Source organism: Eulemur rufifrons, chromosome 2, assembly GCF_041146395.1.
Source record: "Eulemur rufifrons isolate Redbay chromosome 2, OSU_ERuf_1, whole genome shotgun sequence".
Taxonomy (NCBI): domain Eukaryota; kingdom Metazoa; phylum Chordata; class Mammalia; order Primates; family Lemuridae; genus Eulemur; species Eulemur rufifrons.
The window spans coordinates 83,472,410-83,499,440 of record NC_090984.1 but is presented as its reverse complement, the minus strand read 5'-3'; the positions used below and the strand labels follow the sequence as shown (position 1 = coordinate 83,499,440).

The following is a 27,031-nucleotide window of genomic DNA, read 5'->3' as shown; positions in this document are numbered from 1 at the left end:
ATAGGGCTTACACAGAAATGAGCGAGGGGAAGAGTAGCTCACAATGAAGTTAGAGAGGTAGACAGATGCCAGATCACACAGGACCTTGGAGATGATGTTAAGAGTTTGAAGATCATCCTGACAACAATGGGAAATTATGGAAAACTTTTAAACAAAGGAGTGACAATCTTTTTGCAAACTGACTGATCTGCACTAAATTTTTGTTAGCACTCTCCTATATAAAGAATGCCCTGACCAGTATTTCAAGAAACTTGGAAGTAATATTTTTATAGAGGTGCTAGAATCATCATAGCCTGATCATATTAATCATTAAAAGCGATCACTAAAATCTACTTGAATTTCATTTTTACTAAAGCAAGATTTGGACTGTAATTTGTCTTTCCATGTAGTACTTCCTGTGTGGAAGAAACAATGCTGGTCGATCACCCTAACTACATTAAGACCATTTGACACTTTATGTATCTCGCTGGAAATAAGAAAATTAACATTCTGTTTTATTAGTCAGTTTATTATGAGTTACTATATGCACCTATTTAATACTTTAAAATTACATAACTATGTAACTATTTATGTGGCCCCTATTTAGAATTTTATCACCTGGAAAGCACCCTCTATCTGTGGAAATGCTCCCATGGTTTTAGTGGGAGGGCTGTCAATAATAAACTTTACCTCTCTAGCCAAGGAATGAGGGATGTGACCTAGACTGGGCCCCTCACTGTATTCACTGTTTCCTGGCTATAGTGATGGATCCAAAGTGTGGTCACATGACCTAAATTGGGCCAATCCCCTAGATTTTAAATACTGAACCTAGGAGAGCGGTACTTTTATTCCTTGGTAAATAAGCTCTACAAGGGCCCTAGAGCAGCTGATGGCTAACCTCCACATCTTGGAGAAGCCAGAGACAAAGGAGAGACCCTGAGAGAAAGTGGAGACAAGTACTTATGACAGGCAGTTCTGATGCATTGTAATACCTGAGTCTAGTCAAGTTCTTGAGACTAGCTGCACCGCTACTTTTCTGGATTTACTTACTTCCAGTTCTTTTTTTTTTCTTCCTTAAGCTAGTCTGAGCTGGTTTTGTTACATGTAACCAAAAGAGACCAAATGTCCAATGCTATGAAATACAGAATGAATTGGCTTTCAGTAAACAGTACTTGCATCATTATCAATTATGCTTTAAGCATTACTTCTGTCCCTGAGATACAATGTGAAATATATATATGGTTTTTGTCCCCAGTTTCTGTCACAGTCCTCTAAAATGCTTGGAATTTCCTGAATAATAGGAGTGTCTTTCATTATTTATATAAGCCACTTTTGAGCATAAGTGAGTTTATACTAATGAAGAGTAGGGCCAATCACCAAGATGACCATGGGATTAGAGGGCTGGAACTTTTAGCCAGATGCACACCCGCTGACCTCTGTAGAAAGCAGGGTGGGGTGGGAGGGGCTGGACATTAAGCTCAGAAACTCTTCAGCAAGACTTGATAAACTTCTGTATTGCTGAACTCCTAGAGTGCCAGAATGGTGGTATACCCCTTCCTCCATACCCTGCCCTATTCATCTCTTCCTTCTGTTCATCTGCATCTTTTGTAATATTCTTTATAATAAACCGGTAAATGTATTTCCCTGAGTCCTGTGGGCTATCCTAGCAAATTAACTGAACCTAAGGAGAGGGTAGTGGGAACGCTGATTTACAGTCAGTAGGACAGAAGTATAAGTGACAAGCTACTACTTGTGAATAGCATCTGAAGTGGGGGGCAGTCTCGTGGGACTGAACCATGAATCTGTGGTATCTTCAGGTAGATAAATATCAGAACTGAATTGAACTGAATCATAGGACACCCAGCTGGTGTCTGCTAGAGAATTGCTTGGTATGTGGGGAAAAACCCACACACATTGGCACCGTAGAGAAACAGAATGTACTTTCAACAGTCCCACAAGGAAAAGATGACACTTATACTACCAGCAAGAATTTATAATTTTTCAAGGATAAGACATACAAAATTATATACACAATAAAAGATTAAATGCAAAGTCTGAAAAAATTTTAAACTAGAACTTTTAAGGTCAGGCCAGAAAAGAATTGAGGTGTACTAAAAAAACAATGAATTAGGCATCAGGAGGCCAAGGTCCTCCTGGGTTTTGTGCTATTGTGTTGCCTTGGCATATAACTATTCTAAGGTACAATTTCTTCACCTGGAATGTGGGAATGCCCTACAGTATTTGTAAGGATGCTTGTGGTGCTGACATTAATGAATCACTTTTTTGAGGATATCAAAGCATATCCCACTTCATTCACATTATTGTATGTTAAAGTGTAAACCATTTTTCTAACTAGCATAAATACCACCTGTTTTCTTATTTAAGAGTCTATTCTTAAAACATATCCAATTTCAGGCCGGGCGCGGTGGCTCACGCCTGTAATCCTAGCACTCTGGGAGGCCGAGGCGGGTGGATCGCTCGAGGTCAGGAGTTCGAGACCAGCCTGAGCAAGAGCGAGACCCCGTCTCTACTAAAAATAGAAAGAAATTATATGGACAACTAAAAATCTATACAGAAAAAATTAGCCGGGCATAGTGGCGCATGCCTGTAGTCCCAGCTACTCGGGAGGCTGAGGCAGTAGGATCGCTTAAGCCCAGGAGTTTGAGGTTGCTGTGAGCTAAGCTGATGCCACGGCACTCACTCTAGCCTGGACAACAAAGTGAGACTCTGTCTCAACAAAAAAAAAAAAAAAAAAAAACATATCCAATTTCAAGCATCACTACCACAAACAAGGGAGCCCTCCAACTAAAAAATGTGGCCCAGGACAGTGGCTCAATGCCTGTAATCCCAGCACTCTGGGAGGCTGACTAAGCTGGGAGGATTGCTTGAGGCCTGGGCAACACAGTGAGACTCCGTTTCTTCAAAAAATTTTAAAACTTATTCCAGCATGGAATGCACCTGTAGTCCCAGCTACTTGAAAGGCTGAGGTGGGAAGATTGCTTAAGCTCAGGAGTTTGAGGCTGCAGTGAGGTATGATCACGCCACTGCACTCTAGCCTGAGGGTCAGAGTAAGACCCTATCTCAAAATAAATAAATAAATAGAAATTTTTAAAAAGCGTGAACCCCAATGAAAGCATTCAATAGAATGAATATTTGGAATAAAGCGGTCTCCCAAAATTAAGGCTTTATCTTCCCAATTACTTTTAAGATATTTAAAATGAGAAATTTTAGCTTGCTTTCTTGATCCTCCTAAAGCATAACTGAGTATTCTTGTCCTATTACTAATTTAGCCTCCAGAAAACTCTAACTTAGTAGTCTGCACTACCATAAATTATCTTAAACTAGCAATAGATGAAAAAAAAAAATTCCAATAGAAACGTTAGGCAGAGAAATAAGATGGAGTAAAAGAGCCCTGAATTAGAAATCAGGAGACCAAAGTATAAAGAATTTTACTCTCGATACTAAGTTTCCTTCAAAGGGCAAGATTTCTGATTAAAGTTTTCAGATTCAAATGAACTGGCTTTGAGGCATTTTATTCTCCTGGTCATAGCTCTGCCTAAAAACAAAAAACTTCAGGAAACTTTTCGAAGATGCACTTCCAAACTTACTTCAGGCCTGGGGTCTATTCCACATGTGGGGCCATGAGTTCCACAAGTGAATTGTTGACACCAAAGATATTCCTCAAACTGAGATTAAAAACAACTTTACCCTCGTACTGCTTTGGCAATAAAACGGGAACTTTATTCCAAGTCAGTCCTAGACGCCGAGACTAAGGGTTAAGGGATAGCTTTTTCTCATCTAATCAAATTTCAGTACACCAGTCCCTGCCCTTCAGCCTGGGTCTCGAGAGGAAGAGGATCTCAGAGTCGGAGTCAACTGCTCTGCCCGAGAGGTCCCGGGATGCCCTCAGGAGGTAGGGCTCCTATGCAGTTGGAGGCTGCGACGGTTGGGGCCTGGGGTCGCCCCTCGGCCGGAGCCACAAGGGGAGGCCTGTGCGTGGCAGTCATGGGACAGACTCACCTCAGCGTCTTCTTTGCACTGTGGAAGGGAAGGGAACTCCAGCTTCACGTCCTCCATGGTCCCGGCCCGAAGGCTGGTGGGTGGGGTGGGAGGGTGTTATCCCGCCGACTCGACCCTCGGGCTGGCAGTGGCGGCGAAAGGAAGGAGGGCCCGTGGAGCAGTGGGTTGACAAACGGGCGGCGAGCTTACAACTAACACACGCAGACGAGAGGGTCCCAGCGACCCCAGTGGCGGCGACGGCGACAGCGAGGAAGAGGAGGGTTGGGAGTCTTACACCCGGCCGCCATGCCGCTGCCGTCTCCTCCCCCTGAGTCTCCGCGCCCCCCAGGCAGCCCAGGATCCGGCACAAGCACGAGCCCTACAACCGCCTCCCCTCCTTCCTCCCGTCCCCTTCACCCACGCCGCCCCAGCCAATCCCAGCCCACGCTCGCCTTCGGCCCGCCCTCCGCCGCCGCCAGGTGTCAGCGCGCCGCCGCCCTGCTCCGCCCCTTCACGAGAGCGCAGACGCAGGGGGCGGGGCCTCGGAGGCGCCTCGGCCAGAGCTCGCCCAGAGAGGAGGAGGAGGAGGCGGGGCTGCGTTGGGGGTGAACGAGGGTAGGGCCTGGGAAAGGCAGCTCTGCGCTTTCCAGACAGGACGTAGATCCCTTCTTTAGTCCGAGAACAAACGGGCAAAACACCCTACCCACCAGAAACTGGCATCCAAAAGGAAAGCTATATAGTTTCTCCCCTCTCAGAATTCTGCGCGATCTGTGGTGAGGTTATAACCAGAAGAGTAATAAATGAAGAGTTCTGTTTAAAATTACGTTGTGCTACACAGAAAATAATTAAACAGTTCAATACTTTAAAAATTCTTAAAGATATTTTAGGAATATGACAACTAAGTTTAGATTAACTAGAAAAAATCCCAAGAAAAGGGCAAATTTAAAAAGTCATCAGATGGGAAACTGATACCTCACTCTCAGTAAATTGTAGCTGATACCCTAAGGTGTTTCCTGTTAATTCTGAGTTTATTAATATTTCAATATAATATTTACATGGCTTTGAATGTCTTTTAAAGGGAGTTAACACTACATTGTCAATAAAAGTTAGGAATATACTCTCTGGGCCTAGAAAGAAACTATTATCCTTTTAAACAGATGAGGAAACTCAAGCTTAGAAATGGAAGAACCCACACTAATAAGATTTGTCCACCAAACCGATTCTTTAAAGTACTGCCAGCATAAAAGTAAAAGGCAAGACAGTCACTCATTAAACGTAAGTTACAATGGATAAAAGGGAAAGGATCACATATTTTAGACCTACCCCTACATTCTTTTTTATATTGTTATATTACACAACGCACTGCCCACACATAGAACTGTTTTAATAATATTAGATGGCCAACTTAAGTGCTGCATTTTCTCTATCACTATTTTAATTGTTTTTCACCTTTTAAAATTACAAAACACATATTACTCTAGTGAGTTTTTAATTTAAAGAATGATTGTGTAATTAACCAGCTTTGTATGTGTAATTAACATATTTTTGGTTTTTTAGGTCTATGAAACTGAAGTTGAGTGTGTTTTAACAGTGCCTTTAATAAGATAATGTCAATTGATGCCCAATGACGATTCCCTTACATAATTTGTTAAAGCTCTTACTGCCACATGACACGAGAAAGAATTGTGTATAGGTAACAGAAATTTTGTTTTGAACATTTCTGACATCAACATCCCCTATATCATACACTGTTAGCCAGGTACCTATATAGTTTGTGGATGAGCTTGGGAAATAATAAATTTCCTGAAATTATAGCATATGCAAAATTGTGCTGTGAGAATTTTTCCTGGAAGAGGGTCCAGACCTCAACATTCTCCAAAGGGACCTATTATCTCACATAAATCAAGAAAACCAAGTCACATTTATGAGCAAATATTACTTTTAACAATAATCTAGAAAAAGTTATGGATGTGCATGTATTTTTTCAATTAGCGATCAAATCATGTAATAGTTAAGAATATAAAAATAGTTTCTGGAAGGAAGAGTATATATAGACATACCTCACACATTCATGTTATGTATAACAAGATAATTTTATGAACACCAGTGTGTGTACTATTTCAAAATAAAATTCAAAAACCTATAATCTAAATACAACTTCATCCGGGTCATCAAATAGTTTACTAAGTGAAGAACCTAGAGGACCATAGTAAAGGTACTTTTAGAAAAGACAAGAATATATGTATGTAGGAGAACTGAAACAGATTTTATTCAACTTTTTAGGATGAGGAAAACAAATGATATAAAATAAGTCATAAGAAATGCTCTCTTATACTACCATCTCAAACCATCTTCAATGTTTTACAAATGCTCACACAGCAAATACGAAAAGCTTCAACACACTCTTCTTTTGTAACTTCTGCTGCAATAAATGCAACGTTAAACATACAAATTTCTTCTGTACCAATTTTAAGAGTTGAATTACTAATTTTTATGATGTTACTCATATTTTTATTCATACACCTTTAATGAGATCAGTGCCAATACATACATTATTTTCTTTATTTTTACAGTAAGCCAAGTCTGTCATGCAGCCATCAAAAACCTTACAGTAAATTACACAGGTTTGTAGTCCAATTTAGACTCTAGCTTCTTAGAATCAGCCACTTTTCTGACTGCTTTCATGAAGTCTTCCTGTACTACAAAATCATGATCAGCACGAATTGCAAACATACCTATGGAGAATAAAACAACATGATTGCTAAATATCACATGTAAATGATATGTTCATTATAAGAAAACAAAATAATATAATTCTATGGAGTAAATGTGAAGAAGCCTAGATTTACTTCTGAGCCAGTAGTTCTAATTTGTTAAAAACCACTATCTTTGTTCAATTAATTCCCATAGCTATGATGATTATTTTCACATGAGACAATTATCTGAATATTTTAAATATGGCTTCAATAGTCCTTATATCTAATGGTCACTCTTAATAAAAACAAAAATCAAAAACCAAAGGAAATGAAAACTACTAATAACACAGACACATTTTAAGTGGTAGTTTTTTAACACTATAGGCAGCGATTGCCTAGAAAAAGGAAGCACATTTATAAGAAAAAACAAAAGACCTCCAGTAAGTTTGAAAGCTGTTCTTTCTTAATAATCAAAGGCTTAGAGAATAGGAAATTATAGAAAGACAACAGTGGGCTTTAGCAAAAATCAGAGCCAGTATTCATGTATTAAAATTTACCTTACTTATGTATGTATGAATATTTTTATGAGATTCATATTCAAGTATCACAACTCAATTTTTTCTTTAAAATTTTTGACAAGTTACTTGTCAAATACTATTTGACAAAGGGATAAAAGTTGATTGTAGTTTTTTTCTTTTTAACATTAGTTATGTCAGGGATACAGGTCCCGAGATAATCCTAATTCTTGGTAAACTAAAACTGGATAGGTATCACTACCTATAACACTAACATTACACAAATTCTAATACTTCCATTGAGGATCTGCTTGTACTGAATCTTCGCTTACATAAAATGAGGGAGTTGGAATAGATGATTTCAAGGGTTACTTCCTATACTTCCTTTCTAGATTTCTGTATAAGAAAACCTTCTATATTGTCCCAGAAGTCAGGTGAATGGAAATGACTTGATTTTTTTAACAATGAAATTTCAAAACTTGTTTAGAAAGCTACAGCTAAACTAGGTAAATTATTTTTGTCAACCTTGTGCATATGACTATTTCCAAATCACTGTTTAGTGAAGGTATAAATCTGCAAAAGAGATGCACTTTAATCCAAAAAGGAAGACAATGTCGGTACCTGAATGGAATGGGCAACCATAGTTGAATCAAGAGTATTTTGACTCATAGAAAGATACGTTAACAAAAAAGGGTTGAAGTCCAGTAAAAAGAAAACCAAACAAGAATTTCAGTATGTCTCCAGATGTGAATGTCCCACCCAGTTAAAAAGCTAAAATTTTAATCCACACAGAAGTTATAGCTCATTATTGGAAATAAGATAAATTTTTTTAAATATGTGGGGAAAAAAGTATATCTTAATTTGATATCATAAGCCTTTAAGATTACAGCACTGCTTTTGTTTGGATTCCAATTTCATGAAAGCAATATTCTGATAATAATTTGGTCTGGTTTTGATTTTGGAAAGAGAATGACAATAAATTACTACAAGTAGTTCAAGCTATATGGTAAGTTTATATCTTAATAGTTTTGTTATCAATAAGCCTCTGTGAGCATGATTTACCCTGATTTGTACTGACAGAGTCTCTAGATGTGCAGATCTTTTTGACATAGACACTGAGTCACAGTGTACCCATGAAGAGACTCCTATTGAGAGGCCACGCCTAAGCAGCCTCTTTAAACACTGCCTATTGAATTTACAGGAAATGTCAGAATAAGGCTAAACATGATATGAAAAGAGGAAATCACTTATTGTAATTTTTTTTTTTTTTTTTTTTTTTTGAGACAGAGTCTCTCTCTGTTGCCCAGGGTAGAGTGAGTGCCGTGGCATCAGCCTAGCTCACAGCAACCTCAAACTCCTGAGCTCAATGGATCCTCCTGTCTCAGCCTCCCGAGTAGCTGGGACTACAGGCATGCACCACCATGCCCGGCTAATTTTTTCTATATATATTTTTAGCTGTCCATATAATTTCTTTCTATTTTTAGTAGAGATGGGGTCTCGCTCTTGCTCAGGCTGGTCTCGAACTCCTGAGCTCAAACGATCCGCCCACCTCGGCCTCCCAGAGTGCTAGGATTACAGGCGTGAGCCACCGCGCCCGGCCAATATTTTTAAAAAAATCTACAACCTATGAAGTCTGTAACTATAAAAACTACTGTAAAAATTTATATTTTCGATTTTAAGATTCTGTATGGAAAAAGAAAACTAAACAACTCTAGGTAGGGTATTAAAGCTACTTGGTACCAGAAATAAAAATAGTATCACACAATTTTTACACACAATCCAGATGTAAAAAAAAAAAAATAGTATCACATAGCAAAAAAAAAAAAAAAAAAAATTAGTATCACACAATCCATGGAGAGAACTGTATTTAAAAACTACTACATTTTACACAAATTGCATGATCATATAATTCATTTGAAATCAATTTTTCAAAGTTTATTGCTCACAGACTAGTATTAGAAAACATACACTTTCCATTTGCAGCAGACACCTCTGGTGCTGGCCCATTCTAATTCCAGCCACAGGTAAGGTAGACAGTTCTGTACAGACTCGGACTTACTTCAGGGGGCCAGTGTTCTATCACATGCTTCTCTCTTCTACATTCTGCTAAGTATCCAGAACTGCAAAGGAGTTAACACTACCAAGGGCAAATCTCATCCAATGGGAGATGAGTGCTGATAAATAAATGTTCCAGTCTCCCATCTTTCAGCTGGGTAATCTTGGAAGGCACTCTGTATATTTCTCTGAGGTCTCTTCAAAATCTAACCCCTCTTGCCTACAGTTACCTCAATGGTACACCCTAGTATCAGCTTTCCCTCTTTCCATCTCTCTTGTCCTGTATTCTCTTGCTTCCTAGAATCAGTTCTCCAAAAAACAGCATACAACCAAATCTTTGCAAGGCCCAGGATCTGCTTTTAGACAAAAACAGTTTAAGCAAATTTAAAAAATTAAAATCAATAATAAAACTGTACTTTAAACCCTTACCTGCTTCAGTACAAACATTTCTCAGGTCTGCTCCATTAAAGCCATCAGAAAGCTTCACAATTGCTTCATAATCTATTTAGAAAAAATAAATAAATACTGGAAATTAGTAAAAACATTAGATCTTGTCTTGCTTTATGCCCACATGGAAAATTTAAACTGAAGAGCTTGCTTTGAATTTGATCAGCTAAGCATCACCTCTGTTAACATTCTACAATATTAACAAGCCAAAACTAAGACCAGTAAACCAGCACCAAACAGAAAGAGACATACCTCTGAAACTTTAAAATCAGAAAATATCATCAAGATCTTTAAGCATCTTAACCTATATTTTACCTAGTGAAACAGCTATGCACGTGTGAACTTCAGAAACCTGTCAAGCTATGACTCTTACTAAAACTATAACCAAATCTTTAATTTTAATAAACCTATAACATTCAAAACCAATTATGATAATGGAATTTATTTTAATAATATAAGCCAAATATAAAATATACCAAAATGTAATCAAAAATAATTTTATCAAATGGAATTTTGAAATGCCACAGCAGGCATTGGCTAGCTTTTCTGGTTTCTGTGCAAGCTTCAAGTGGTGAAGTATCATCAGATCTATGAAAATAGCAATAGACAAACAATCTTTCTATCCACTCACATGGCAGACATGAATAGAAGAGCTGTAGGTTTAAGGTAGTAGTCATGGAGTAGATACGGAATAGGAAGAGAAATAAGAGAGCATAGACTACTACAATGTGAATAACTCTGATGATATGCTCTTTGTCAGGCAATATAGGGTATGTCAATCACTATTTGAAATCATATTCATTAATTAGTTTTTACTCAGGTTCAAGTTCAGTGTAAGCTTCCTGAGAACAATTCCCAAGGCTAGCACAGTATCTGGCACCTAGCAAGAACTCACATTTGTGGAAGAAAACTATAAAGTAACATCCTTTTTTCAGTTTAGTCTTTCCAGTTCCAACCTCTTTCCTAAGAGCAATGAGACAGTGAGAGAAGATAATCAACTTTTTTTTGAGACAGAGTGTCGCTCTGTCGCTTGGGCTAGAGTGCCATGGTGTCAGCCTACCTCACAGCAACTTCAAACTCCTGGGCTCAAGCTATCCTCCTGCCTCAGCCTCCCAAGTAGCTGGGACTACAGGTGTGAGCCACCATACCCAGCTAATTTTTTCTATTTTTAGTAGAGATGGGGTTTCACTCTTGCTCAGGGCTCAGGCTGGTCTCGAACTCCTGAGCTCAAGTGATCCTCCTGCCTTGGCCTCCCAGAGTGCTAGGATTATAGGCATGAGCCACCTTGCCAGGCCAATAATCAATTATTTGTAATTATCTAGAACCATTAACTTCTAAAGGGTTTTTAAAGCTGCCTGGCAATTATGCTAGATTATCCTAGTCCAGAGGTCAGCAAACCTTTTATGTAAAAGGCTAGATAGTAAATATTGTACGCTTTGCAGTCCATATGGTCTCAGTCAAAACTACTCAACTCTGCCGTTCTGGTGGGAAAGCGGCCATAGACAATTACATGAATGAACGGGCATGGCTGGGTTACAACAAACTTTGTTTACAAATACAGAAGGTAGGTAGAATTTGGCTCACAAGCCATGGTTTGCAGGCCTCTACCCTAGGTCCAATCTCTCCATTTCCATAGATGACTATTTTATACCTTCTCCTCTGTCCTCATTTGTCTAACAATACTTCCTTATCTTCACTCTGAACCTGCATTCAATTTTACTGAGAAAATAGAAGCATTCAATAGAACACTATACAAGTTCCTACACTATCTGAGAAGTTGTCATCATCAACATCTATATATTCTGTCTTTCCTCCATTCTCATAAATGAAAATATGCATATAGCAGTATATAGACAGGGCCAACCCCTCTTCAGGGAAAGGGCATTATCAATTTCTCTCTCTTCTACATCATTCCCAGCAGGATAAAAAAAAAAAATGTTGTAAATTCTTTCTTGAAGAAAACTCTGCCAAATCCTCTTGTCTCCATTTCCTTTACATTTCTTCTCTGTACCTTCCGCAGAACTCCTTAAAAGAAATGTCTAAACTCAATGCCTCTCCTCCCAATCTCTCTGAAACACATGTGAAATAGGCTTTTAGCCCCACCACTTCAAAGAAATTAATTTTGACAAGGTTACCAATGACCTCCACAGAGTTATATCCAAAAGTCTACTCTTGGAACTCTTTTTATCTAACCTACTGATAGCATTTGACATGGAAGTCCCTCCTTAAGAAACTTTCTTCATTTATCTTCCAGGACATAATCAACTCCCGGTTTTACCCCTACCTCTGTGACTGTAACTTCAGACTCCTTTGATGTTTTCTCATATCGGCTTCTCAATGTTTGAATTACTTATTTTTTTTTTTAAGTTTTTGGCACTGTATTTATTGAATATTTAAATTAACAATTTCCAACTGATTTTGAGCAAAGTATAACCAAAATTTGGAAGATATGTCACAAAAAAATTCAGTGTGTTCGAATTACCTAAGCTCAGTCTTTGACTCTCTTGTCTATCCACATTTACCCACTTGGAAATCTCATCTAATTGTAAGACTTTAAAAAACATTTTTATGCTGATATTTTCCACATTTATGTCTCCTAGCATAGACTGTCTCAATGGACTAGAGATACATACTGAATTACCAATCAACATCTTTACGTGGGTACTTAATTGGTATATCCAATTTAACATATCCAAAACCAAATTCCTTATTCTCCCTTTAAAACCTAACCTTTCTAGTTGTCTCAATTTTAATTGATGGCAACTCCATCTTTCCAGTTGCTTGGCCCAAAAAGCTAAGTCTTCCTTGGTTTATTTCTTTAGTTCACACCCCACATCCAATTGATTAGCAAGTCCTGTACAACTTTCAAAATATATCCAGAATCTCATTATTTTAAGACTTTGTCAATTATACCTCAATAAAGCTGGGGTGAGAGGAGAGACTTTGCTATCACCTTTAACCATGTCACCATCACCTTTTCCCTGGATTACTGTAATAATCTCCTAGCCGATTCTCCTGCTTCTATCCTTGTCCCTCTACATTTTAATCTCAGCACTCAGCCAGCATAATCTTAAATAAATTCTGAAATATTTATAGAGAAAATGATATGATGCCTGGGATTTTCTTTTTTAAAAATCTAGAGAAAACGTAAGAGGAGGTAGATGAAACAAGATTGGGCAAAAATTCATAATTACTAAAGCAGGATGGTCATCAGTAAAAAGTATCTGAATATTCCTTCATATGTTGTTTTGATTGTTCCTAAATGTACACATTAAAAACTAAAATTTTTTAAATTAAAAAGCCAAAAAAATCAAACCTTCAAATTAATCTAAACATATATTATACTAATAACTACACAGAAAGAAAAATTAATATAAGTAAATTCTTAGGACATGGTACTCTGGCAGTACAATCTTTTAAAAAATAATATAATTATTAAAGCTGGGGGACAAGTACATTGGGATCAGAAGTTCATTATACTTTTACCTCTACTTTTATGTGTTTCTAATTTTCTACAATAAAAAGTTAAAGATATCAAAAAGTAAGATCCAGGCTGGGCGCGGTGGCTCACGCCTGTAATCCTAGCACTCTGGGAGGCCAAGGCGGGTGGATCGCTCGAGGTCAGGAGTTCGAGACCAGCCTGAGCAAGAGCGAGACCCCGTCTCTACTAAAAATAGAAAGAAATTATCTGGCCAACTAAAATATATATAGAAAAAAAATTAGCTGGGCATGGTGGCGCATGCCTTAGTCCCAGCTACTCGGGAGGCTGAGGCAGTAGGATTGCTTAAGCCCAGAAGTTTGAGGTTGCTGTGAGCTAGGCTGACACGCCAAGGCACTCACTCTAGCCAGGGCAACAAAGCGACACTCTGTCTCAAAAAAAAAAAAAAAAAAAAAAAAAAGGTAAGATCCTGTCATTCCTCTGCTCATCATCCTCCAATGGCATCAATATCACTAAAAGTTAAATTCCAAGTTCTTACACCCTGACCTCTGTAATGCTCTACACAATCTGGTCTCTATTATCTCTGTGACTTCACCTGCTACTATTGTTCCACTTATTCTACCACAGACACCGTGGCCTCTTTTCTGCTCCCCGAATGTGCCAGGCACACACCTGCTTCAGGGCTTTCTTACTTGCTGCTCCCGCATTCATGAAATGATTTTGCCCCCATATCCATGTCTAGTTCCTTCACCTTTTCAAGTCACTGCTTAAAATCACCTTGGTAAGGCCTTCCCTGTGCTTACCCCCTCCCTCATTTAAAAATGTACATACTCATGCCTGCTGTTGGCAATTCCTAATACCTGTTTCTTGCTTTATTTTTCTCTGTAGCATTTATTACCATTTAATATACTTTATATTTTACTTACTTCATCTGCCTTTCCTAATAAGAATGTAAGTTCTCGAACGGCAGCAATTTGTTTCATCCACTGCTGTATCCCCGAGCCCTTACAACAGTTTCTAGCACACAGTAGATGCTCAATAAATATTGGCTGATTTAAAACTGCTATGTTTGCTGAATTTAAAACCAGATTCAGTAGACCATCAGCAATATCCAACAGTTTTGCTTCATTTACCAAACGTAAATACATATAAAATAGATTACTTTCTTACCTATTTCACCATGTTTTGTAATGGGACCTGCATGGATTTTCAATATGTCTAATCTTGCTTGTTCATTTGGCAAATCAATATCTGAAAATAAAAAAATTATTTTATTGTCCAATTTTGTTTTGTTTTTAAGTAGGGGGTGGGGGGACGTGTGAAAAGAGAAATGGGGACATAGAAAAAGGGAAATGGATAGCAGACAAAGAACCTTAACTCACGTATTTTTCTATCTAATCTTCCTGGACGCAGCAAAGCAGGATCCAGTGTATCTGGTCTGTTTGTAGCCATGATCATTTTAACTCTATGCAGAGTATCAAATCCATCCATTTGATTCAGTAACTAAGAATATTAAAAATCCACAGATAGACTTTTACAAAACATCCTAACCATTAAAAAATACCACACACCTTTTTTTAAGAACGAAGAAGTAAAAGCAAGAAGCACCCACCTTTTATATGCCTAATACTGTGAAATTTTTGCCTGCAGATAGATACGTGACCTTCAGAAGACTCATTTGACAGAATTCTACTTTTTTCTCTCCCTAATATAAAGGGATATACTTACACCCTCAAAGTTGTGAGCTAGATTATATACCTTTTTATAGCTATGTATTACCTTTTCATAGCTACTAAGTAGTTCTAATAAATCTGAAGGCTTCCATCACATTAAGAATTATGAAACTAAACTATGTGGATCTGATTTCCAACACCCATAATTTTTTTCATAGAACTATTTTTTAAAACAAAAAGAGGCCGGGCGCGGTGGCTCACGCCTGTAATCCTAGCACTCTGGGAGGCCGAGGTGGGCGGATCGTTTGAGCTCAGGAGTTCGAGACCAGCCTGAGCAAGAGCGAGACCCCATCTCTACTAAAAATAGAAAGAAATTATATGGACAGCTAAAAATATATATAGAAAAAATTAGCCGGGCATGGTGGTGCATGCCTGTAGTCCCAGCTACTCGGGAGGCTGAGACAGGAGGATCGCTTAAGCCCAGGAGTTTGAGGTTGCTGTGAGCTAGGCTGACGCCACGGCACTCACTCTAGCCTGGGCAACAGAGTGAGACTCTGTCTCAAAAAAAAAAAAAAAAAAAAAAACAACAAAAAGAATAAAATCCAATGTATAATAAAGTGCTTATGATATGTCAGACATAACATTTACATTAGAATAAATGGATACAAAGATTTTTCTACATGGCTGGGCACAGTGGCTCATGCCTGTAATCCTAGTACTGTGGGAGGCCAAGGCGGGAGGATTGCTTGAGGTCCAGAGTTTGAGACCAGCCTGAGCAAGAGGGAGACCCCGTCTCTACCAAAAATAGAAAAATTAGCCCGGAACTACTAAAACTAGAAAAAATTAGCTGGGCGTGGTGGTGTTCTCCTGTAGTCCCAGCTACTCCGGAGGGCTGAGATAGGAGGATTGCTTGAGCCCAGGAGTTTGAGGTTGCTGTGAGCCAGGCTAATGCCATGGCACTCTAGCCTGGGCAACAGAGTGTGACTGTCTCCAAAAAAAAAAAAAAGGATTTTCCTACAAATTTGATAATATACCTATAAAATATCTTTTTAAATAATTCTACTGCACCTAGAAATACTAAAAGACAGCAAACACATTTCCTTCAATTCCTCAAGTTTTCTTGAATAAATGGTGAAAAACCTTACTGCATTCAACAAACTCTCTAAATTATAGCTAGCCTGACTAAAATATAGCATGTCTGTTAGTTGATGACATATCAATTACATGAATAAAACTAGTATTTGTGTTGTTTTAAAACACCTCAGTTTAAGGTTTCTAAGAGACTTTACAAATCTAACTTTAAAATACTGTTTATCCTTTTGAACAGATCAGCATAATTTATGAAAAGAGATTTTCAAATACCCCTAATGAAAAAGAATTTGACACTATATTATCTATGCTACCTAGTTTCTATCTGAAGTGAAGAAAATATATTTGGAAACTTGCCAACACTTTCACAGACTCTGGAGTAGGGAGAGGAAAAAATGGGGAAAGACTGAATATACACTCTTCCATTCCATTATTTATCTTCTTCAGTCATCAAAACCATTTTAGTTGCCTCAGTGTCAGCAATAAGAGAGGAAAGAGTGATTTTTGAACAGCCTCATACGTAATTTTACTCATTTATTGCCAAAAGTCTTAATATGTCTGTTACTCATAAAATGTCTTAATAAAACAAAAGATCACATTCATAATATAAGAAGTTCAATATATAATTTAAATATCAATTTAAATCTCTGAATGGCTGATCTTCTCAAGAAACACAGAATAGTACAGATGTACAACAAATGGACTTTTGTACATACCCTTATATTCTAGCAGCCATATTCTTACTAGAGATTGTAGTATAGAAACATGTTCATTCCTGTCAATATTCTCAAATTTCACATTTAATTCTTCATTTAAAATGTACATATTTTGACCTTCAAATATGCAATGTTCGGTTCTTCATTTCATAAACACTGGTTTCTTCATACACCCCCTTTACCAAATATTACCTCCATTAAAGTTCTCTGAATCTCTCTGTCAGCCGAAGTACCCTCAGAAAACCGACGACCACCTAAAATAGATTTGGAAATTTACATGCATTACTCTTTTCCTCTATAAGTACCGTTTAAAAAAAAACAGAATGCAATAGTGTCTGTGGTTAAAAATACTAAAATGAAAATACTAAAAATTATATTGACAAAATTAGAACTGATTTTGGTGTAACACTTCTCATTTTGTCAATGTCAAAGCTTATTTATTAAAATTGACTAAATTTTCTAAGAATCCTTTAAAAGTAACATCCAATTCATTGTGCTATCTATCTAACATGTCACAATTACAGTTTAAGATAGGAGAAAAATTCTTTTAGATTTTAAAAAAATTTCCCAACTTTTTAAGAACAAATTTTAAAACACGTTATTCTTACCAATAGCATCTATTTCATCCATAAAAATGATGCACGGCTGATGGTCCCTGGCATAATTAAACATTTCTCTGATCAAACGAGCACTTTCACCAATGTACTTGTCTACAATAGAACTAGATACAACCTGAGAAAAAACATTAAGGTAAATATAACACAATTCAAATAAAATTTAATTTCAACAAGCATAAAAGAATCATTCCTTTACCTTTAAGAAATTACAGTCCAGCTGGCTAGCAACAGCTCGTGCCAAGAGTGTTTTTCCTGTACCTAGGAATGACAAAAGAAGTCCTAATTAGATGGAAAGTAAAACAAAATTTCAAAAGCCTTTTAAGAATGTAATCCTTTAGCTAGTAAGTTTTCCAACATGAAAGCTAAATCCTAAATACTATTTTCTTTTTTTTTTTTTGGTAAGCCAGTCAAATTTAGCAGTGGGGGGTTGTATACCAACTTTAGTGGCACTGATGTTAATAAGCCCTAATTACCTACTACCACTGGACCAGCACTACACAGAATTTTCATTTAAAATTCCAAAGCACTTCTACTCTCAATATTAAAATTTTATTCAAAATATCCCTTGTTATTTTACTTTTTAAACTTTATTTTATTTATTTTTTAGAGATGGGGTCTTGCTATATTGCCCAGGCTAGTCCCAAACTCCTGGCTTAAAGAGATTCTCCTGCCTCAGCCTCCCAGGTAGCTGGGATTTACAGGCTCAAGCCACTGCACCTGGCTAGAATTTATTTTATTTTTAATTGACAAATAATAAATGTGTATATTTATAGGGTAAAATGCAATGTTATAATACATGTATATATTGTGGAATGATTAAATCAGGCAGATTAACATATCTATCACCTCACATACTTATCATTACTTTGTGGTGAGAACATTTAAAACCTATTTTTAGTAATTCTGAAATATCTAATACATTATTAATTATAGACACCATGCTGTGCAATGAATCACTAGAACTTAGTCCCCCTGTCAAAGTGAACTTTGTACCCTTTGACTAACATCTCCCCTTTCCCATCCACCACCACAACCACTCCCACCCCACAGCCTCTGGTAACTACTATTCTTTTCTTGGTTTCTATGAGTTCAACTTTTTTTAGATTCTACATGTAAGTGAGATTATGCAGTATCTGTCCTTCTGTGCCTGGCTTATTTCACTTAGCATAATATCTTCTAAATTCATCCATGTTATCACAAATTACAAAATTTAATTTCTTTTTAAAAGCCGAATAGTATTACATTGTGTATATGTACATTTTCTTTATTCGTTCATCCACTGATGTGTACTTAGCTTGTTTCCATATCTTGGCTATAGTGAATAATGCTACAATAATCATAGAAATGCAGATATCTCTTTGAAACACTGATTTCAATTTCTCTGGATACATACTCAGAAGTGGGATTCCTGGATCATATATGGTAATTCTATTTCTAGTTTTTTGAGGAACTGCCATACCTTCTTCCAAAATGGCTATACTTAATTTAAATCCCCACTAACAGTGTACAAGGTTCCCTTTTCACCACATCCTTGCCAACACTTATCTTTCATCTTTTTGATAGTAGCTATTCTAACAGATGTGAGGTGATATTTCATTGCCTTGTAATTCTATTTTAGTCACACTGAACACAGAACTTTAAAAATATATCAAACCCTACTTAACAACATGGACTCTGATAGAAAATTCTGTTACCAAAATAGTTTTCCATAAAAAGCAACTAATTCAGCTGGCAACTCAAGTAACTGCACATGTACTTTTCCTAACAACAACTGTCTTATTCAATGTCAGCGTTAAGTACTTTATATGTATTTTCAACTTCATCACACAGAGCACAAAGTATTATTCGAGGATAAAGATTTAATAAAATAATTTTACTGTTTCACCAAGGACATTTTAAAGTGAAAGTGGCCTTTTTTTTTTTTTACACTGAAAGTATGTGGCAGTCAAGAACACAGTGGTTACTAGTACTGTTTCATGCCACTGACAACTGATTCACGCTATGGTGAGAGCAGTTTTACTCACATTGCTTTTGTACCATCAGCACAGATGTCAGCTCAGTGAAAGAGCCTAATACCATCGTAGTATTATGAAAGTAATTTTGACCTTGCAGATTCAATGAAAGCATCTCAGGAACACCCAGACATCTGTGAACCACATTTTGAGGACTACTGCTCTACAATCATGGGCATGTTAAGATATATATAACCATGAGGTACACATACACTAAGCATGCCCAAGGTAACCGCAGACATACATCTCCCATTCCATTTTTACTCTGAATGGAGCAGAGGTTGGAACTGCCCACATTAAATTTCCATCTTATTTTTTTTATGCCTTCATTCATTCATTTCATTTCAACTGGAATCCATTCATTTCAATAGGTGGGGTAGAAATAATTCAATACCAACCTGGTGGTCCATATAACAAACAGCCTTTTGGAGGTATTATTCCTACACGCTGGAATAATTCTGGGTTTGTAAGAGGTAATTCTATTACCTAGAAAAGAAGTTCCAAGTTTCTTAAAAAGTTAGTAAAGATTTTTCATGTACTTGCACGTAGCTTAAGTCAAATATCAACATAGGTGTACACATCATAATTCATAATAGATCTAGACTTCCATGCTATGTAAAACCATTTACATTAAAGATTTTTCTTCAGGTAAATTTGAGATCTCTTAAAACTAAAAAATTTTGGCCAGGAGCAGTGGTTCACACCTGTAATCTAGCACCTTGGGAGGCTAAGGAGGGAGGATCACTTGAGGTCAGGAGTTCAAGACCAGCCTGAGAAAAACAAGACTCCATCTCTACAAAGTATTTAAAAAATTAGCCATGTGTAGTGGTGCACATCTGTAGTCCCAGGCACTCGGGAGGTTGAGGTGGGAGGATCACTTGAGCCCAGGAGTTTGAGGTTGCAGTGAGCTATGACAACACCTTGGCACTCTGGCCCAGGCAACAGAGTAAGACCCTGTCTCAAAAAAAAAAAAAAAATCTAAAAAATGTTAAGTAACATTTATTTTAACAAACTACACACTTGATTAGGGTGGTTACACAGATGTACAATTTGTCAAAACATATTTAAATTGTACACTTATAATCTGTGCATTTATTGGATATAAATTATACCAATGAAAAAGTACACTATAAAATAGTCAAGTAAAAAAAAAAACAAACCTCAAGAGCTATACTAATGTCATTTGAGAATATAATACAAAATAATTATAAAATGTGGAATGGATTTAATAAATTATAGCTGCCACTAAGAGAAAAGGTATACAAAATTTTCATCTTTTGGCATTTTGCCAGAGTAGCCTTAAAAGAACAATATTTTCTGCTCTCAATGTTCTACCAAGACTGACTCAAGGAAAGAAAAGGGAAGAATAGAAAAATTGAGAATCTGATGGTCCAATTTATTCTCAGTACCAGTAACTTGAGAGATAAATTTCTATTCAATAGTTGTGTCCATAACGTATGATTGTGATAAGCCAGAAGTGTGAGAAATCAATATTTTGAAGTATCTGCAGATAGAAAAGGGTACTGGCATATGTGTGTGTGATTTTTTCTGCTTCTCTGGTTGATGCAGGAAACCACTGTGGAAAGCAAGTTTTCACAGTTCTGTGAAGCACGTGTACTTCCTTTGTCGTCTTTTCACTAAATATAAGGTGAGAATAGGCTTTTATTTTTACACTTAGGCCAGTGCTTCCACAGGTATTGTATTAATAAAAGAAAAATTTGACAAATTTTGTAATCACCAGGAATGCTTACTTAAATGCCAATGCCTGGGCCCACCCCCAATCTACTTCATTGAAACCATTCAGAGGGCCTAGTAATCTGTATTTTTAAGTGTTCCAGAAAAATTAATAAGCTAAAGCCTGAGAACTACTGGTTTAGGGCTTAAATCAGATGATGTAAGATGTTCCAACTATTCCCATTCATTCCTAAGTATTTCCAGACTAAATTAAAACGAAATCAACAGGATAATGTAATTTGCTTTACAATAATAGTTAAGAAGGTATCTGTGCTGGGAAGCAAAGCAATTCCGATTTGATTCTCTACCTAAAAGCTTAAAAGATTTAAGGCACTCCTAAAGCCAGTATTTTTCTTGAATGGCAGCAAACACCTTTACCAAAATAAAATATTTAAGGTGCAAGTAACTTACTTTACTGTAAGGGTAGGAAGCTAATTATTAATGGGGTTATCAGAAAAACTACAAAACAAAACTTATTCAAATGTGCTCTGACCCAAGTAATCTATTATGATAATCCAAACCACAGATGGCAAGGGTATCAGATTATATCAATTAGTCTTAGTTTTTGCCCCCTTCTTTGGCACAAAAAGAGCAGGATTTTTCTAATACCAATTTATCTCCAAATTAACAAACACTAATAATTTTCATAGCCAGAAACTGACTGCTATTATTCCCTTAGCAAGAGTATTAAATCCGTAATATTCAGTAACTACTATTTGTACAAAAAGTAATTTTTCATTCTGTTTCTCCTTTCAGGCATCCTATAACTGGTACTGTTTTTATGAGGAAAAAAGCACACAGTACCAACCTCTCTTAATTCCCTGATCTGTTCTGATAGTCCTCCAATCTCAGAATAAGAAACATTCCCAGGGTCCTCATGAGACATGTTGTAAACCAGTGGATCCACCTCTCTTGGCAAATATCTGGAATGAAAAAGTATGTATTTTCTTTCAAAAGATATATTTTCTCTCAGCCTACAGAGTATAAATATAAATGACTTGCTTATGCAAGTGCTTTATAAAGACATGTTTAAATTAATTAGAAACCAGTAAAAGGGAAAAGTGTCAAAATGTTCAGTGATCTCAAGAATATGTTTTGGATAAACTCTCCTCTCTGTGAAGATAAAGGTAAACTAATTAGAACAAGAAACTCACCTCATGATAGTTAGCGTAGTCATGTCCAAAGCAACCCTTGTTCCTGGCTTCAGCTTACTTTTGTCAAGCTAGTTTTGTAAAACAAAAGGTATTACATAAACTTTAAAAAGGGGAATAAGTCTCTAAGAAGAGCTTAATATTTAGAAGCCAAATACTCATTTTTACCCCTCAGAGACAACACAAATATCAGATTATAAACTCCATGCTAATAGGATGGTTATAAAGGTAGTAAAGTTATTTCTGTCTGCCACTTAAAAGAATTCCCTTTTGCACAATCTCAGTGTGAAATGTGAAATCATTAATACACAAAGTTTGAGCCTTGTTTTTGAAGAAGGAATGGGCTTTGGTATTTTACTTTCAAAGGCTCACTATTTAATATAGTTTTGCTCATTATTTTCATTCAAGCTCTGTAGTGCAGTGACTTTGGGAATTGGTACCAAAGTATTTATGGAAAAATGCACAGTGAACATTGGGAAGAAAGGGAGAACATTTTAAAGGTGTGCTCATTAGATTTATTTTGAAAACTACAGCTTTTGGGAAGAATGTATGTTACATGACTGTAGGAGATTAGGGGGAAATGCATTATTTACCCTTAGAGATGGTTATTAAAATGCTTAGGGAAAAAACCCCCCAAACCCCAGCAATTCATGCCTTTGCTACACGCCAGCCACTACGCTAAGCAAATTACGTATTAAGCTGAACCATGCTAAATAATTTATTGTCATATCTAAACCTGGTAACTTATTTGGCTAGAATCTTGCCAAAAGATTCACTTCACCCTCAGTATGTTACTTTTCAAAGATAAAGTTACTTTTTGATAGTTTAAAAAACTGCTTGCCAATATGATTTCAAAATCATATAAACATTACTGACCACTTTTCACAGGCTTTTACAAAGAACTCCAAATTTAGGATTTAGTGCCAATTAAAAATGAAGTGGGCCGGGCGCAGTGGCTCATGCCTGTAATCCTAGCACTCTGGGAGGCCGAGGTGGGCGGATTGTTTGAGCTCAGGAGTTTGAGACCAGCCTGAGCAAGAGCGAGACCCCGTCTCTACTAAAAATAGAAAGAAAGTATATGGACAGCTAAAAATATATATAGAAAAATTAGCTGGGGATGGTGGCGCATGCCTGTAGTCCCAGCTACTCGGGAGGCTGAGGCAGGAGGATTGCTTAAGCCCAGGGGTTTGAGGTTGCTGTGAGCTAGGCTGATCCCATGGCACTCTAGCCTGGGCAACAGAGTGAGACTCTGTCTCAAAACAAAAAAAAAAAAAAAAAGAAGTGAAAGGAGGCAAAACACTAGATTTAATATAATGGATTAAGGTAAAAAAAAAAAAAATGCCAGTAAGTGAGGTTACTTGGAAAAAGAGAGATAGAGAAATCAACATGAAGCTATTTCAACATTTACACCTCTAGGAATACAAGTTGAGTATTCCTAATCCAAAAATATGAAATCCAAAATCTGAAATTTTTTGAACACCAACATGACACTCTAAGGAAATGCTCATTGAGGCATCTTGAATTTTGAAGTTTTGTTTTTCTTGTTTCTGTTTTGTAGAGACAGGGTCTAGCTGTGCTCAGGCTGGTGTTGAACCCCTGGGCTCCAGCTATCTTCCTTCCTCAGCCTCCCGGAAAGCTAGGATTACAGGTGTGACCCACCACACCCAGCCAGAATTTTGGATTTTTGGATCAAGGACACTTAACTAGTATAATGCAAATACTCCAAAATCTGAAAAAAGCCAAAATCTGAAAGGTTTCTGGCCCAATCATTTCATATACAGGATATTTAACCTACGTATATACTTTTTGGTCTTTCTAATATTTTCCAGTTTTCAAATATTCTCTTGCCCTCATACAACCATGAAATATCTCAGAAATGCCAATTTTACTTTTTTTTTTTTTTAAACCTAACAGAATAGATATGAACAAGAAATGCCAATTTTAGCATTGAAAGAGCCCTGGAAGAACATAAAAATCCCTTGTCAGATTAGACACCTGATATTTTGACCTGGAAAATGTCAACCACTTACGCACTAGGTAAAATCCTAGGATTAGATTTAGTCTTTAGTCCCTTAGTTAAATTCCACTCTACAGCTATGTTATATCAATGTTTTAAAATGTGAACCTGAATTAACAAATACTCTGAGAAAGCTCTTCCAGTGAATTTATACAAATGTTCTATCTAAAGACACTGCCTAAACAGAAGTATATAAATTGGTTTCAGACACTACTGAATGATTTGAGGCCTTTTTTTTTTTTTGGCATTTTTTATAACTGTAATATGAAATTTAGAGTTATTTCAATTTGCCTAGTCTAATCTAGATGACGTCATACAAAATTAACTTAGGCCACAGTACAGTTTACGAGTAACATTTCTGAATGTTTAAATATAAACACAGGTAAATGATAGTGTCTAACATTTTTAAGTCCTCTTACAAAAAGACATTAAAAAGATCTAACACTGGGCACGGTGGCTCACACCTGTAATCCCAACACTGTGGAAGAAGGCAAAGGAGGGAGGGTAACTTGAGGTCAAGAGTTTGAGACCAGCCTGGGCAACACAGTGATATTCCATCTCTACAGAAAAGTAAAAAATTGGCCAGACATGGTAGTGGATGCCTGTTGTCCCAACTATTCAGGAGGCTGAGGTGGAAGGATCATTTGATCACAGGAGTTCAAGGTTGCAGTGACTATAATCACACAGCTGTACTACAGCCTGGACAACGGAATAAAAAATAAATAAATAAATAGATCTATTTTCCAGTTCTAAAAATACTTGGATTTCTAAGTGGGTAAATCTGACTTATCTGCAATGCAATATAGTAGAAAATCGGGAATACAAGGAGTCAAAGTCCATGGTTTGAATTAGCTGCATCTGAACAAACCACACTTGGGAATTACAGGCATAATGCTGTAATTCTGCTTACCTCAAGAATTAGACACAATAACTTATATGAGAGTTATTTTGTCAATATAAAGCACTATACAAATGTGAAGTATTACCTGTCTACGACAACCCACAACATATCTTGGTCCATTTGTAGCTTTAACAATGACTACAAGAAAAAAATTAAAAAGCATATTGAAAAACTGAAAGTAAGAAACAAATATATCCACATCAATGGAGGGTTTCATTTTATTTCTTTCCCCCAAGAAGACAATAATTGAAAGAAAATCTAGTCTATGCAAAAATACTTTTTCCCTGCTTTACTGTTATTATTAATAGACTAACAAGCATTTCAAAAGTTGAAAAATCTAATTCACTTACATTTTTCTTCAGTTAATTGCTTAAGTACTTCACCCACAATCTAAAGGGGAAAAAAAGCATTACTTTTTTGTCAACAGCTAAAACAACAGAGCAAATTACCATCACCCCCTGCATCCCAAACTCCATTACCTACCTGCCCAACACTTTGTAGGGCCTTCAGATCATTTTCAGATTTTTCATACTGCTTGGTAAGTTCTTTTAATTGTTCCCTTACTGGAATGATATAATTTGAACATTTTTAGTTAAAGAATAATCTTAGTGCACCTAATTGGCTAAGTCTCACTTAAGTTTAGTTAAGTCTATTTTACTTTACCTAAGTTTCACATCCACTATATCAAACCACAAAAGAAATAATGCCATTTGTAATGAGCAGGCAATGTGTTTAAAAACAAAATGTTACAGAGAAAGCAGCATGTTTTTATTTTCTTGATTTGCAACACTTACTTGTTTAGGCATTTTTAAGCTACATTCTTAAAAGATATTGACACCCTGACACTTCCGAATTTGCGACTACAAATCATAATAAAAATCAGTGAGTTAGACCCTTCTTCATCCACCCACCTGAATTACTGTTTTTCTACCTTAAATAAAATCAACAAATGCAGCTCTCCACAGAATCATATGGTATGGTCTTCCTTCATTTAATTAAACCACTCAGGCTTTTCAATGAAGGTGCCTTGAAAAAAGGTTAAGTGCTCAGGAGGTAAGGCAAACTTGTATGCCTGATACAGGACAGCACGAAACGCTAGGAAACACAAGAAGGCTTATTATGACAGCTGGACCCCTTCTCTCCTAAGCTCCACGACCGGCTTTCAACTACACGAACAAGCCAACTCCCTGAGTCTCATCTCTTGCTTGAGATTCCTTGACTCAAGCCTCTTCCCCTCTCCGGGTCCCGCGACTCTACCAACACTGCCCGCCTTGCACCCCAACCTGGGAAACATCCCCGGCCCACTTCTTCCCATTCCTCTTCTAGTCCTTTTCCACTTCCATCTCAGAACCGCAGATGTTCTCTCTGTCACCGGGACTGGATTGGGCCATTTCCACACCCGAAAGGGTGCTGCTCCCCAAGCTCAGGGCCGGATGACAAAGCGCCTTGTCCCTGGACCGAGGCCTGCCCATCTCCGAGGCTCTGTTGAGGGGCTCGACCAAAGGCTTCTACTTTGTCAGAGGCAGAAGAGAGTCCAGGCAAGAGATTATGTGGAAAGAAAGGTGCACTCACACTCCTTAAGACGGCCGTCGATCTCCTTGTGCTCCAGTAGTTTCTTGCGGTAGTCCTGAAGCGCCTTATCTCTAGGGTCCGCCATGATGAGAAGCCGTCGCTCATAGGGGATGCCGGGAAAGGCCATGGCCGTCCAGGCGGGGGAAGGGGCGGGGCGAGGGCGGAGAGCCTGCCCGGAGGCGTGGGTTCATGGGCAACCCCGCCCCTTCCGGTTGGCCCCGCCTTTGTACTCCACTTCTCCGCCTGTGTATCTCGGTTCACCTAGACTACCGGCATGCACCGAGGAGTCCTCCGGCCACACTGTCCCCTGCAGGCCGAGCTGGGTATAGCGGGGCGCGGTTTTTCTGGTTTTCCCCTAAGAGCCCTCAGTATTAAGACAGGGCTGTCTGGAAACCACAAAAGGCTCTGAAATAAACTGA

At 37.4% G+C, this 27,031-nt stretch overlaps 2 protein-coding genes across 2 annotated transcripts in view; both read right to left on the bottom strand.

Annotated features, from left to right (window-relative positions):
• The window catches only part of STYX (serine/threonine/tyrosine interacting protein), a 31,686-nt gene extending 27,561 nt beyond the window's left edge, over window positions 1–4,125 (bottom strand). The window contains exon 1 of the mRNA XM_069464921.1: window positions 4,000–4,125. Within this exon, the coding sequence (XP_069321022.1) occupies window positions 4,000–4,056 (57 nt within the window). The 5' untranslated portion in view covers window positions 4,057–4,125. The remainder of the gene's footprint in view (window positions 1–3,999) is intronic.
• Window positions 4,126–5,619: 1,494 nt separating this feature from the next.
• PSMC6 (proteasome 26S subunit, ATPase 6) lies at window positions 5,620–26,730 on the bottom strand. The gene is made up of 14 exons (XM_069464920.1): window positions 26,613–26,730; window positions 25,524–25,603; window positions 25,391–25,430; window positions 25,126–25,178; window positions 22,126–22,193; window positions 21,780–21,894; window positions 19,636–19,723; window positions 17,422–17,483; window positions 17,217–17,340; window positions 16,801–16,862; window positions 14,513–14,633; window positions 14,301–14,381; window positions 9,674–9,745; window positions 5,620–6,713 (listed from the first exon to the last, which is right to left on the bottom strand). Exons 1-14 carry the CDS (start codon window positions 26,695–26,697, stop codon window positions 6,595–6,597), a joined length of 1,170 nt encoding a protein of 389 aa, XP_069321021.1. The 5' UTR covers window positions 26,698–26,730; the 3' UTR covers window positions 5,620–6,594.
• Window positions 26,731–27,031: the final 301 nt, after the last annotated feature.